This window comes from Schistocerca gregaria, chromosome 4 (assembly GCF_023897955.1).
Source record: "Schistocerca gregaria isolate iqSchGreg1 chromosome 4, iqSchGreg1.2, whole genome shotgun sequence".
NCBI lineage: Eukaryota > Metazoa > Arthropoda > Insecta > Orthoptera > Acrididae > Schistocerca > Schistocerca gregaria.
In genome coordinates this window covers 490,846,859-490,861,240 of record NC_064923.1, presented here as the reverse complement: position 1 = coordinate 490,861,240, position 14,382 = coordinate 490,846,859, and the positions used below count along the sequence as shown (strand labels likewise).

The window sequence follows — 14,382 nt, the reverse complement described above, 5'->3', positions numbered from 1 at the left end:
ATCTAACAGACATTTTTACTTAAGCTGGCCTAATAGACTACCCTCCCACAGTGTACTTTATTTGGAAACTAAACTAAATTTTAGTAAGAGTGTTATATGTGGCAACGAAGAGACAGGATTTGCTGTTGCTTAGGTAAAAGCATAACTTAAATTAAGATATTTTCTATAGAGCAGGAGGAGTTGCCTATCAAAAAATATTTCAAACTCTGTTTAAACTGTGATTTATATGAAGCCAAGTTTTTAATAGTGGCTGGCAAATTATTGTAAATCTGTGCTTCTGAATATTAGACCCCTTTTTGGACCAAGGTTAGTGATTTTAGGTCTTTAAGTAGATGGTTATTATTCCTAGTACTGATACTATGTATTGAGATATTGGTTGGAAATACAGATATATTATGTGCAACAAATTTCATTACAGAATAAATATACTGAGAAGCTGCTGTTAGAATACAAAGTTCCTCGAACAGATTTCTACATGATGTTCTTGAATTTACACCATAAGTGATTCTTATTACACGTTTTTGCACACGAAACTTTTGCTCGGTATGATCACGTATGACATAATATAACGAAAGTAACCAAAGTATGCAAGTTTTTTTATATTTATGTCTCTTACATCTTGCTGCAAATACAGACTTGTTTAGGTGCTTAAGCAATTCTGGGGTATGCCCTTCCCAACTGAATTTGTTATAGAGTTATAATGCCAGGAATTTAATACTGTCAACCTCTTTGATCTGCACGTCTTCATATGTTATACACGTGCTGGAAGGAAATCTCATACAGGTTCTGAACTGCATATAGTGGGTCTTTTCAAACTTTAATGACACTGAATTAGCCTTAAACCATTCATTAATGTCAGTGAGAATTTGATTAGCAGCTTTTTTTAAATCTATATTTGACTCGCTACTTATTGCAGTGTTTGTATCATCGGCAAACAAAACAAACTTAGCATCTGGCAATTTAACAGATGAGAGAATATTAAAGTACACAAGAAAAAGAAATGGACCCAAGACGGAACCATGAGGAACACCACCTGTAATTAATTCCCAACCAAATGAAGACTGACTGCTTACTGCACAGGTATTTCATGACCCATGCTTTCTTGTTAGTTAGATAAGTCGCAAACCATTTTGCAGCACTGCTGCTGACACTATAATATTATACATCACATAAGAGAGAGCAGCCATTATGATGCCATTGGAATGTCATGTTAATCGGAGACAAAAAGAATTTTCAAGTGTTTTTTGCACCATATCCTCAACTGCACTGCTCATAACAAAGCAAGGCTACAAACAATTTATTTGTTGTTCTTGTAGAAGAAGAGACATGTACCATGAGTAAGTTTGTTTTTATCATTATATGGACATATAATTTCTATAGCCTTTGAATGCTAAATTTCAACTACCCATGTCAATTTTTTTAATTCCTACATTAAATTTTATGAATTCTGAGTGAGTGTAACAGCAGAAACAATGATTTAGATATCTTTGATGCGTTACTCTGTTGGAATACTTTGGTAAAATTCATTTGCATCAAAGCACTTTCATAAAGTTTCAAGAATCTATTGACAGTATTAAATGACAAATATCAGCTATAACCAGTTTCTTAAAAGTTTTGCAATAAAAAAGGAAGTTAATAAATATCTTGTTAGTTTCATTCTGGTTATAAGAGTTGGTTAACTTTATAAAACCATAAACTGAATAAATGTTCCAAGTTAAACAAACAGATTTTATTTTCTTCCTATTAAGTAGTAGAGCTGAATTTCAAGAGGAATTGCTCAAGATGAGTTTAGTCACATTTCCTGTTCCTGAGGTGACTGCAGTCACTACGTTTAATGGGAAACATAAATTTTTAAAGTGATAATTCAAGGTAAGCAGTGGAGTGTGGTGAATACTTTGTTGCTAACTGCAGTACCCAGTGTTTTGTCTACTAAACGCCTGTAAATAGTTTGATAGCCAAATTAAAATTCAATCAGGAAATTTGCCTGATCGAGATTAGTCAAAGAGTGTGTTACAGTTACTACATATTGTTAAAGTGTAAATATTGTTGCTTGGATTTGCGAGTCTTAAGTTTAAATTATACAGAAGATGCATAGAGCTGTAGCAAGTTCACAGGGCTTCTAAGGCGCGACCAGATGTTCATAAAAATAAACGTAAATAGAACGCTAACTTGAGACCTAGGAAAGACGATGATTGAGTTATTATAATATGACTGATCATGTATCCCAGACTTTACTAATTATTGCTACGTTATTATTAATTTTCGCTATTTTTTTATGATGGAGTTGGAAGAGTGGAAATACTGAATATTCATACTTGCCTTGAGGATTCATCTTCAGAGCAACAGCTCTGAACTCTACTAAAGAGACTGCCTACATTACATTCGTCCATCCTCTTCTGTAATTTTGCTACATGGTATGGGATCCGCAGCAGATAGGATTGAAGGAGAACATTGACAAGGTTCAATGAAGGTCATCTCATTTTGTATTATCACGAAACAAGGGAGAGAGTGTCACAGATATGACACTGTTTGGGGTAGCGATCATTGAAACAAAGGATCTTTTCACAAAATTTCAGTGAACAGTTTTCTCCTCTGAATGTGAAAATATTTTGTTGACTCGCATCTTTGTAGGGAGAAATGATCATAATAATTAAATAAGAGGAATCACAGCTCACATAGAATGATTTAAGTGTACATTTTTCCAGTGTTCTCTTCAGGAGTGGAGTGGTAGAGAAATACCTTGAAGGTGGCTCGATGAACCGTCTGCCAGACACTTAACTGTGAACTGCATAGCAGATGTGTGTGTAGATGAACAGCAGACTATGCAGTCAGGAAAACTGACAACAAGAAGCCTCATAAATCTATATCCATTGTCATAATTTATGAGTCATCCCTAGGGGAGAGGGGGGATGACCGAGAACAATGGTATGGTAAACTGTAACACTTGTTTATCATTTCCATAATGTGGTGACAATCTTCTGCGAAGCACTTTCAGTCATTGGCAGCAAGACGCAACCTAAGGACATTTTGCTGTAAATAATTGCCATATAACTGGTCTGTTTTTTGTTTGGGGCGTCAGAGTCTTGATGCTGTTCACTCACTGTTGAGCAATTCTTTCACAGGCAGAAATTAACTTTGGGCTGTAATCTGATTTAGTGGTAATTTGGCGTCATGCATCAGCAGTGTATTGATAGTCAGCAAATACTAGGACCATCTGCCAATTTGTGTTGCTCACATTGCACCTCAATAAATCTCATATGAATATTGTGGTAGTCTAGAGGAGTCGTTTGTATGAAACCATCAGGGACTAGATTAATAACAACCTGCACCAACTACAGAGCACTGCACAAATAATTAGGACCATGTTTAGCTTGGTGAACCTACTGTAAGTTCGGGTAGTCTTAAATATACTTGAAGTTGGAAATCTCTGCAACATACACACTATTCGCTTTTATTTACAAAACATCAGCAGTAATCTTTGCAACTAGGTGATACTCGTTCTTTCTGTATTTATAGATTGAATGACAGTTTTCCTTAAGGATAACGTATTCTAGACTTTAATGTCAGCATCTAGGGTTCCTTGTGGGACATTTAGTGTTCTCATTTCATGTTAACAGAAGATGGAATCGAACTTGCACTGCATACATTCACTGGATTTATTTTCACACTGGCTTTTGATCCCACTATTTCGGTCTTTCTTGATTCGGATCTTTATGTAATTCGTAGCTTACAAAGTCCTTTACTGGATGTTCATGTTTTGCAATCAATACAGCGTCTTTGCCTTTTCAGTTGTATTCCTCTGTTTAAGGACAGTCCAAATGATCACAGTCTTAAGAAAAACATTTTCTAAGTCTATAGTCATCACAAGGTGTGTTGACTATTCGAAATGTTTATAGTATAACCACTCTAAAAATATGAATCGTGTTTGCTGAATTAGTTATCCAATTTTCTGTACACTAGAGACACAGAAAAGAAAATAATTGAGACAGTTACTGATTTATGATGCTTAGTACACGGTTGACGCACCTAAATATTGTTAGTAAGTACATTCTAATCCCTAAAACTAGTTACAGGGAAGGGAATAAAAGTCTTTGACTTATATAGTTTTGCTATTCTTTCTCTCAGTGGGTACATCTTTCAGATGCAAGCTGCATTCAGTCCCACACAGCCATGTGAAAGCAGTGGTTGATGAAACGAAGTCTTCCTGCTGGTAGTATACATGAAACTTTGCAAAAATGTAGAATTTATTTGGAAACTGTGAGACTGTCACTTCCTAGGTGGCACAGAAATTTCATGCTAAAGCCACTTGGTATTTTGTTGTCATTTCTACTGAATAATCTGAATGATTTTCACTTAAAATTTGACAATGCTATGTCACTTTATTGGTTTGAGTCCAGAGACATCGTTCCACATGGAAATTTCAACTATTCATTTCTCTTATATTGCGATTTGTGTTCCGTAACTACCGTTGGGGCAGGACGGGAGAGACAAACGCTGCAGCTCTTTGCCATATCTGAGGCTATGGAATCGCACTTTGAAGTTATGACTGCACTGGGTCTTGTTTCCAGTCTCGGTAGAGGCAATTTTTTTTACCTCTTCTGTGATATAGCTTCCATCATCTAGATCTACATTCAGTAAAGAAATCATAAGAAAACTTCTTCATCATAAGCCCTCTTGCTTCTTCTAGTAACCCCCAGTTTAAGGACGAATCAGTTATTATACTGCAGACGTGAAAGTGCCTTTTTCTGCTTCTGCCAAAGGAAATCTTGTTTTTGTGATCAGACAATTTTATTTGTAAAACTGTGGCACTGAATAATTCCTTAACTGGGTTTCTTTATGCATCTACTGCAACTGTCACATTTTTCGTATCACTTAAGTAAGAGACAGGACAGTAGTTAACACAGTCCATTTTAAGTCTGAAGCACTACGTTTTGACTGTTTAGGCATGCTCGTGTTGCAAAAGTCTTATGTTTCATTAAAATACACTTTCGTCGTAGGATAATAGTGTTAAGTTACAATTAATTTGTACATGTGCAGGACATATGTTAATTGCGGTTTCCATTAGTTAATTGTACACGACAGTAAACATAAGTGAGATATTAATATTCAGTAATATATTCTCCAACATTACATGAAACATTGTGGTAATGCTCGGATAGATTACTAACTACACACCAGGAGAAACCTATATGTCCAGAGCTGAAGATATCGTCGAGCCAGGTTTGAAATGCATTTTTGTCCGGAAATGTATCTTCTTGGTGGTTGTTTGATAAGGAATGAGAGGGTAAACGTTGGAGGGCCCAAGATCAGGCGAATAAGAGCATGTGGGATGATCTCCCAACCAAACTCCTGGACAGTTTCATTTGTGTAATCAGTAGACTGCGTTATCATCTAGTAGTGGCAAATCATGCAATTTTGTTAGTCTTTTTCTAATGCTGCTATGAAAGGTGTCTGAGTTATTGGTAAAAATGCCAGCTGCAATGGAAACACCCCCAGAAAGGATATTGTTCTGCAGAAAACAATTTTTGTTTCACTAGATGCAAAATATATTCTGTTCATATTGCAGTTATTAAAGAAGATGTATTTTTTTTAGAGCTGAGCCATTAAATTCTTCTTAAGAAATTAACGTAAAGAAATCACAACTCGTCACCAATAAGAATGTTACATCGAAATGCTCAGTTAGCGAACTGGTGAAGTTCAAGTTAAAATTTTTGTTGTTTCGAATCAGTGCATGCGCACCCAGATTCTGAACCTGTCCTATTGAATGCATATGACACAGATCATTGCGTATGACAATATCGAGACTTCCTAATGGTGGAAAATCATTCATGCCAGAACGATCTTTCTTGAAATTAGATCACGTTGTGAAGTGATTTGTCCGATAGTCTCCTCACCCCACGCATGCTACAAATGTTTAGAGCTGCCTCTGTTTCCTGCACTACTCAGTTATAGTCAAAGTGAAATTGATGTAGCGAATGTTAGACGTTTTCCATTTGCGACTCTGTTTTTAATGCTTAAAGAACTTTTGTAAGATTCAGTCATGCAAAATTGAATATTTAACTTAAATATATATAGTAGAACTTCAAATAAAAAAATGGCCCTTGACATATACATCCATGGCAACCTGAACATCTTGCGTGACTACATGGTGTTGACTCGGTTTATTGAATTTATTTATCGTAGATAATCAGACTACAATAAGAAACAATTTTGTGCTAACAGTGTGAGAGCAGAAACATGCCGAAGGGCACTGTGCCATGGTCGCCAGGCAAGACGGTGGCCAGTGGTCAGTGACCACTGCAGAGTTAGGAAACTCTGAAGCATAAACTGTTCTGATATTGATGTAATTACAAGCCTTAGGTGAACGACACGGACTCCATATAGCAGCCAGCCAGCCGCCAGGTTTATGTCAATGACTTTACATGCTTTGTATATGCAGAGAATTTCAGCCAGACAGTGCCCATTGACAGGAACCGAGTGATATGTCGCCAGGAAGCTGGTTACCGCTTCCTTAGATGATGACTCCACTGTTCTTGTGCCTCTGCCATTTTTAAGTCCTAGCCAAGTACTCTGCCTGTGAATTACATGTTCTGTGGAAGTGAGTGGCGGTCACATCGCTAACTAAATATTTTGGCAGTAGTTTCCGAACAGATATGAGGCAAACTGGTGGACACTGTCTGAGACCACTCTTTTGGGATCTGATAACCAACACATGGATTATTGTGCTGGCATTGTTCATAAACATCTGTGCTATGTACAGAATTTTGAAAGAATATCCATCATCAGCCACTACATAAGAATTCATGGTGTCTGTTCTTTTGAAAATGTCAGAGAGCACAGAGAACATGGAAATCCGCAGCTATGATACATATTACCCCTTGAAATAGAATGGTGAAATCTTTGAACGATCTCTCTCATATAATAGGGTTTTTTTTATTTGCTTGTGCGGCAGGACTGAATCGTTTAGTCTGTGATGACTTCGATACCAGTCTGGTTGACATCCTGCTGTACATCATCCCTCAGTGTATTATCTTTGAGCAGCTCGTGAATATGGAGTCGATGAATGGATATAATTAAGTCCAGACATTATACTTTCTTTGGCTTTTGCAATAGGACACCATCAGTTATATTTAGACGACGCCATCAGGAGAAAAACAAAACAATCAGTATGCTGGGATTGTACCTTTCAGTATGCTGCAGTCATACCCAGTACACCAGTGGCACCACCTTTAGAAGTAGTGAGTCCTACACGATTTCTGTGGTTACTTTAGATGGGATCAGTAAGTTGATGGTGTGCCTCAGATTGTCATAAAGTACAAAACGTGTTGGTTTGTGATGTTCACAACTTAAATCAAGGCTTGCTGGAAGGCAGGATACAACATTCGTATTGACCATTTGTGTGTTTGGCGAGTAATTGATCACTTTGTTATAATAACTAGATTATGAGGCTCATTGTTGCATTATTTTCTTTGAGTACTTCGAGATGGGGCCAAATGGGCAGTAAGCAAAATATGGCCAATCAATAAATGAAACCTGGTCCCATACAAGTGTGTTTTTTGTACAACCGCCGAAGCCTCCACCTCACTTTTGACTATGCTAATATTATGGGATTCCTCGTACTATTTCAGTGTTTGTGATATACCAAAAAAATTGGATAATACAGTTTATGCATTGTAAGCATGAAGGAGCATTTCTCAGTGTGACTTTTGGTGTCTAGGGAGCAGTTTTAAGGTACTCTTTTAGATATGTAACTGCCTCCTGGCAAGTGTTGAACTTTATAAATTTGACACATTTTTTGTAGCTGATTCAGGGCATAAATAATTTAGGCTGCCTTTGGTATGGACTTTCTGTAGTAGTTAACCTACCCATGAGCAATTTAAGTCTTGCCAATGACTTTTCTGCATTGGAAACATTGATTACCAGCTGAAGTGAAGCTAAACAACACTGAGCCTAGTAACGAGGGCCCAAGATGTTGGTTACAGTTAAATGGACAGTGTTCAAAGTGCAGCAGTGCAGCATGTGTATATCGCTGGACACTGAAATATCGTAGGTATTGTCATTAATTGGTGCGCTTGTGGTGTATGCTGATAAAAAAATCGGTTCCACATTGTGCCATCAGGTGAAAGTATGGCAGAATGTGGTGTGAGTGCAGGAAAATGGCAGTAATGATGAAACATGTAACAGTGGTTCTGGCACATTCATTAGGATATGTTCACACGCCACAACATGTGTTCAGTTTGGTCTCCTGACTCAGCAACATGGAGCATTCATAATACGATATGGTCGACAGTTACTAACAGCATATCCAGTGTGATCAGAGTGATATGTCGTCGTATGCTATCCTTTGAATGAGGAAGATGGTGGTGGTGGTTAGTGTTTAACGTCCCGTCGACAACGAGGTCATTAGAGACGGAGCGCAAGCTCGGGTTAGGGAAGGATTGGGAAGGAAATCGGCCGTGCCCTTTCAAAGGAACCATCCCGGCATTTGCCTGAAACGATTTAGGGAAATCATGCAAAACCTAAATCAGGATGGCCGGAGACGGGATTGTACCGTTGTCCTCCCGAATGAGAGTCCAGTGTGCTAACCACTGCGCCACCTCGCTCGGTAATGAGGAAGAGTCCAGATACATTACTGATAGACACGATCTTTCAGATATCCTCACAACCAGAAGTCATATGGATTTAAGTCAGTGCATCTGAATGCCACACATGTTGAAATTGCCGTGAGATGCTGCGGCCATTACCCAAGGTTTCTCGAAGCAAATCTTTCACCTGGCATGCGATATGCGGTGCTTGCGTGAAAATAATGGTGTGGACAGAATTGCGTTCTTGCAAAGTTGGAATCATGTGCTGTATAGTGATGTTCTTATAACTGCAGATGTCACTGTATACCTAACAGGCCCGTGGGATGTCATCTCTTCAAAGAAAAACCAACCGAGAATGAAGGAGATAGTGAAACCACACCACATATGCACATCAACTGAGTGCAGTGGACGTTCCTGCTGAACATGTGGCAGAGTAGAACAGCATATGTGACAGTTCTGTGCATTCAAGGCACCGCATAGAGTAAAATATGCCTCATTCGTCCAAAGAATATTCCCCAGCCACATGTCATCCATTCCACGCATGCCAAAAACGAAGTTCAAACCCACGGCTTTATAGCGTATCTTGGGTCTCCATTTGGTTTGCATTCTTAATCTTGTAGTCTACCAGTGTAAAATGTGGCGAAAAATGTTTTGAATTGTCATCTTCTGTGAACTTCGAAATACTGTTTTGAGAACAGTTATGACATGGTGGCTTAGTACTCCTAGGTGATGCCATTTTTTGATTGTAAGGAGAAGTAATCTTGGCCTGTATTTGAAGGACTTTGGCTTTAGAATGCTTCCATTAGGAAGTATAGGATATTTTCTTTCGGTTTTTGGTGTTTACGTTACTTTCGGCTAATAGGTTTACTTTACTGCTTTCAGTGCTGGTACTAGAGCGAAGAGAGGTTGATCAGAATCCGAGTGAAGGCTCTTTTTCTTCAGAACTACTGTATTTCGATACTGCAGTAAACCGGGTTATGTAAGTTTGTTTCATTTATATTTTTCAACTCGTCATGCCCTTATTTCCATCACAGTTTGTGGTCGGTATGATGTGTGCGCACGCTGCCGTTGTCAGCACAGAAAGACAAACGAAGAAACAGTTCCCTTATCAATATTGCGCTACCCGCAGAACAGTGGTTATCGGGAGCAACTAAGCGTCGAGAGACTGTCGGTGTCTGGGAAAAGAATCCGATTTCACCAATATGTTCGGGGTTTCCGGAGTCTTTGTTCGACGTCGACGATGTAAGTGATGGCAGACCTATATTGGTGTAACAAATCAGTTGCATACCCAAACACATTCGACAAATCTTACTCCATCAGAATTGAAATAACGGTAACAACTGGCTGGCGCTAATTTAAAGTAGCATATTGTCTTACAGTTCTTTTTATTTGCTGTAGGGGGTGCTGATTTCTACTGTGGGGCCGCTCATCGATAATTGTCAGCAGTAGTAACTTGTCAGCCAGTGCGATCTATACCAGTAGATGACACTCATTGAGTAACTGTTGTACAACAGCCTTAATTTAACTAATTTTATAATCATTACTACAAATAAGCAACACATTTGAACATGAACGTCTCTTTGATATGCTGTCACCAAACGTAACTTATCGGTACGGCGTGAGGGTGTTCTCGACACTAAGTGAAGTTATTTATAAATTTTTCCATAGTCAACAATGTTTTAGTAAGTGAACAGCAGTGCATGCATGTGGTTAGATTTTTGTACACTGTGTGCATAGTGAATTGAGTGCAAAAATGGCAGATATTCGTAAGCTTTTTGTATCTCTTAAATGAATGACAACAGAAAATGAAAGTGAAGGAATCGAAAAATGCAATACCTGCAGTTAAATAATATATAAGAAAACGGGGAGTCAAATTCAGATATCTCTATTAAAAATCCCAGTATTTGTAGAGATGGCGTAAATGTGCGCCTAGCCCGTTCCTACGCTGGTCTCAAGGTCGGTGATGAAGAGGATTGTAGTCTGCTAATCAGTATTCCCGGTGTTGGAAATTACATTGAAAAAGAGGAGGTTGACGGTTCCCTAAAGTGTAAGATTTTATTGTAGCATTGGCAACCTGACAAAATCATAATTTGAAGACTGACGTAGACGATGTAAAGAGAACATTTAGATTGGACTGTCTGCAATTACATTTGTGGTCGGTCTTTTCTCAAGCAGTTAAAGACACACTTCGTAAGTTGTGTGTCCTTTTCTGACCACGTATAACGCATGAAAGTCATCATGGCGCATACATAAGCCATCCATTAACCAGTTTCAACAAGTTTTAAGAATCTGCAAAAATGTATCCGAATTCCAAATAGCATAAAGTTGCAGCTGAAAAGTCATGTAATTTCGTTACTGTTACGACAAACAGATCAAAAGTGGGGAGGAAACCGTCAATGAGGAGCGTGTGAAATACAAACTGATCACACTAATTTGTAATAAATTGTTTTTGCGTGTTGTTTTGTGATTACATGGCTTGCTTGTAAGAGGAAAAACAAATTCAAATGCTGTCTTTAATGATTTATTGCATTTTAGAGTGCATTCAAGAGACGAAATATTTTGAAAGAGCTCCTAAAAATAGAGCTTTATTTCCCTTAGACCCCAAAATCATATAGATTCTGAAACAGACTGTACAGTTTTATATTATAGGACTGCTTACATTATCCTACAGTTTGCGCACATGGGGGGGGGGGGGGCGATGACATTTCCACATACATCGTTTTGAAAATCTATACAGAAGCGTGTGGTAGTAGTTCAAAAGCGCAAATTGTGGGAAATGTTACCAATACGAAATTTTAAATGGCAGGAATACAATTAATCGAGAGAATAAGACTTACGAGGAAACAACAGAAAATAACGTAAATGGTGGGAAAACGTAAAATCTGGAAATGTAAGAAAAGATTTTACTATAATTACACTCTAACTTGTTTGTGATTGTAACACTGGCGAAGTACTAAAAGTACAGTGTAGAAACAAGTAGTCGATAATGATGAGCAGATAGCATTTGCATATGCGTCTTTCACTATTATATGCGTAACTCATGATTCGTACATCTTCAACAGTCACCAGTGCATTAAAATTAGCGTTTAATGTTCGTACATTTTTCCCTCTGATCATTTTGTACCATACTGTTGACAGATAACATGAAGAGAGCAGAAAAAATTGTATGTATCAATAATAAATACACTCCTGGAAATTGAAATAAGAACACCGTGAATTCATTGTCCCAGGAAGGGGAAACTTTATTGACACATTCCTGGGGTCAGATACATCACATGATCACACTGACAGAACCACAGGCACATAGACACAGGCAACAGAGCATGCACAATGTCGGCACTAGTACAGTGTATATCCACCTTTCGCAGCAATGCAGGCTGCTATTCTCCCATGGAGACTATCGTAGAGATGCTGGATGTAGTCCTGTGGAACGGCTTGCCATGCCATTTCCACCTGGCGTCTCAGTTGGACCAGCGTTCGTGCTGGACGTGCAGACCGCGTGAGACGACGCTTCATCCAGTCCCAAACATGCTCAATGGGGGACAGATCCGGAGATCTTGCTGGCCAGGGTAGTTGACTTACACCTTCTAGAGCACGTTGGGTGGCACGGGATACATGCGGACGTGCATTGTCCTGTTGGATCAGCAAGTTCCCTTGCCGGTCTAGGAATGGTAGAACGATGGGTTCGATGACGGTTTGGATGTACCGTGCACTATTCAGTGTCCCCTCGACGATCACCAGAGGTGTACGGCCAGTGTAGGAGATCGCTCCCCACACCATGATGCCGGGTGTTGGCAGTGTGTGCCTCGGTCATATGCAGTCCTGATTGTGGCGCTCACCTGCACGGCGCCAAACACGCATACGACCATCATTGGCACCAAGGCAGAAGCGACTCTCATCGCTGAAGACGACACGTCTCCATTCGTCCCTCCATTCACGCCTGTCGCGACACCACTGGAGGCGGGCTGCACGATGTTGGGGCGTGAGCGGAAGACGGCCTAACGGTGTGCGGGACCGTAGCCCAGCTTCATGGAGACGGTTGCGAATGGTCCTCGCCGATACCCCAGGAGCAACAGTGACCCTAATTTGCTGGGAAGTGGCGGTGCGGTCCCCTACGGCACTGCGTAGGATCCTACGGTCTTGGCGTGCATCCGTGCGTCGCTGCGGTCCGGTCCCAGGTCGACGGGCACATGCACCTTCCGCCGACCACTGGCGACAACATCGATGTACTGTGGAGACCTCACGCGCCACGTGTTGAGCAATTCGGCGGTACGTCCACCTGGCCTCCCGCATGCCCACTATACGCCCTCGCTCAAAGTCCGTCAACTGCACATACGGTTCACGTCCACGCTGTCGCGGCATGCTACCAGTGTTAAAGACTGCGATGGAGCTCCGTATGCCACTGCAAACTGGCTGACACTGACGGCGGCGGTGCACAAATGGTGCGCAGCTAGCGCCATTCGACGGCCAACACCGCGGTTCCTGGTATGTCCGCTGTGCCGTGCGTGTGATCATTGCTTGTACAGCCCTCTCGCAGTGTCCGGAGCAAGTATGGTGGGTCTGACACACCGGTGTCAATGTGTTCTTTTTTCCATTTCCAGGAGTGTATGTTTCTTAACTATCTGTAAATAGAGTGACTAATTAATGTCCTATGATAATTATGAACAGAATCTCTCTCTCTCTCTCTCTCTCTCTCCTTCTCCCTCTCTCTCCTTCTCCCTTTCTCTCCTTCTACCTCTCTCTCCTTCTCCCTCGCGCAAGCACGCACGCACACACACACACACGCACACACACACACACACACACACACACACACACATACACACAGACCATTTCACGTAACCAATTTCGTCACTTCCTTCAATGCCATTTTCACTTCAGATGGACGACTCATCAGTACATTTTTCGTAGAATATTTTTATGTAAATTTTTGCCCAGTGGTTAGTTTGAAGCCGATTGTTATTGCTCTTTAAACGCAGCCTTTTAGTTTTAAATATGTAAAATGTGTGCCTAAACTCAATCTCTTTTTAGCAGGCTATCCAGGTGGTGCTAAGGAAAAACGACAAAATTAACAAGATGAAGAATACTTCATTGTCTTCGCATCATAAAATGACAGGCTGTGCTATAACTTGCAGTGAAAAATACCTGTGCAGTTATAATCAGTGTAAATGTCTCAAAATAGACTTTGACTTGGAACTGACTGTATTCCACACAAAACATGAGCAATGTTATACCAATATAATTAAAAATCTGTTGTACAAGATAATATCATGCATGTTTTTATATTTCTAACAACTACTTATTTTGGGTATCAATCTATCAAGTAATTCAAGAACCCCAACATTTTCGAACAACTTTATGTCTAACTTGAATGTAGCTGAATCTCATTAATCTAAGTGTAGTCGGTTATAAGAAAACAACACAAATGAATCAAATGTTATCAGTATAATAATATTCGTTAAAAAAACAGAATATTTCACAGTTACCATAATTGTTGAGTTGATATCACCGAGAATTTTATTTTTGTGGTACTTCTGGAAACCAGTTCGTGCTATTAACTGAAAGCTAGTTTACAGTATACTTGGTTTGATATGAACATCGACACGCTGCTAGAGCAGGGCAGTGGGCCACCTTATCAAAATCTGAATATCTTGTTGATGGCATACGTATTCAACTTACATTTCAAAAATGTTGAATAAAGAATAGTGAAAACCCAGCAGCTTTTTCGCTTTGCTAGTTAGCATTGTTAGACGTTGATTTAACATAAAATTTTGTGAGAGAAACGTTGGGATTATTG

At 39.6% G+C, this 14,382-nt stretch overlaps 1 protein-coding gene across 1 annotated transcript in view; it reads left to right on the top strand.

Moving 5' to 3' along the window:
• The window catches only part of LOC126267779 (uncharacterized), a 185,794-nt gene extending 171,979 nt beyond the window's left edge, over nucleotides 1–13,815 (top strand). Inside the window, exon 7 of the mRNA XM_049973083.1 lies at nucleotides 13,617–13,815. Coding sequence (XP_049829040.1) covers nucleotides 13,617–13,657 — 41 coding nt within the window. The 3' untranslated portion in view covers nucleotides 13,658–13,815. The remainder of the gene's footprint in view (nucleotides 1–13,616) is intronic.
• The last annotated feature ends 567 nt before the right edge of the window (nucleotides 13,816–14,382 follow it).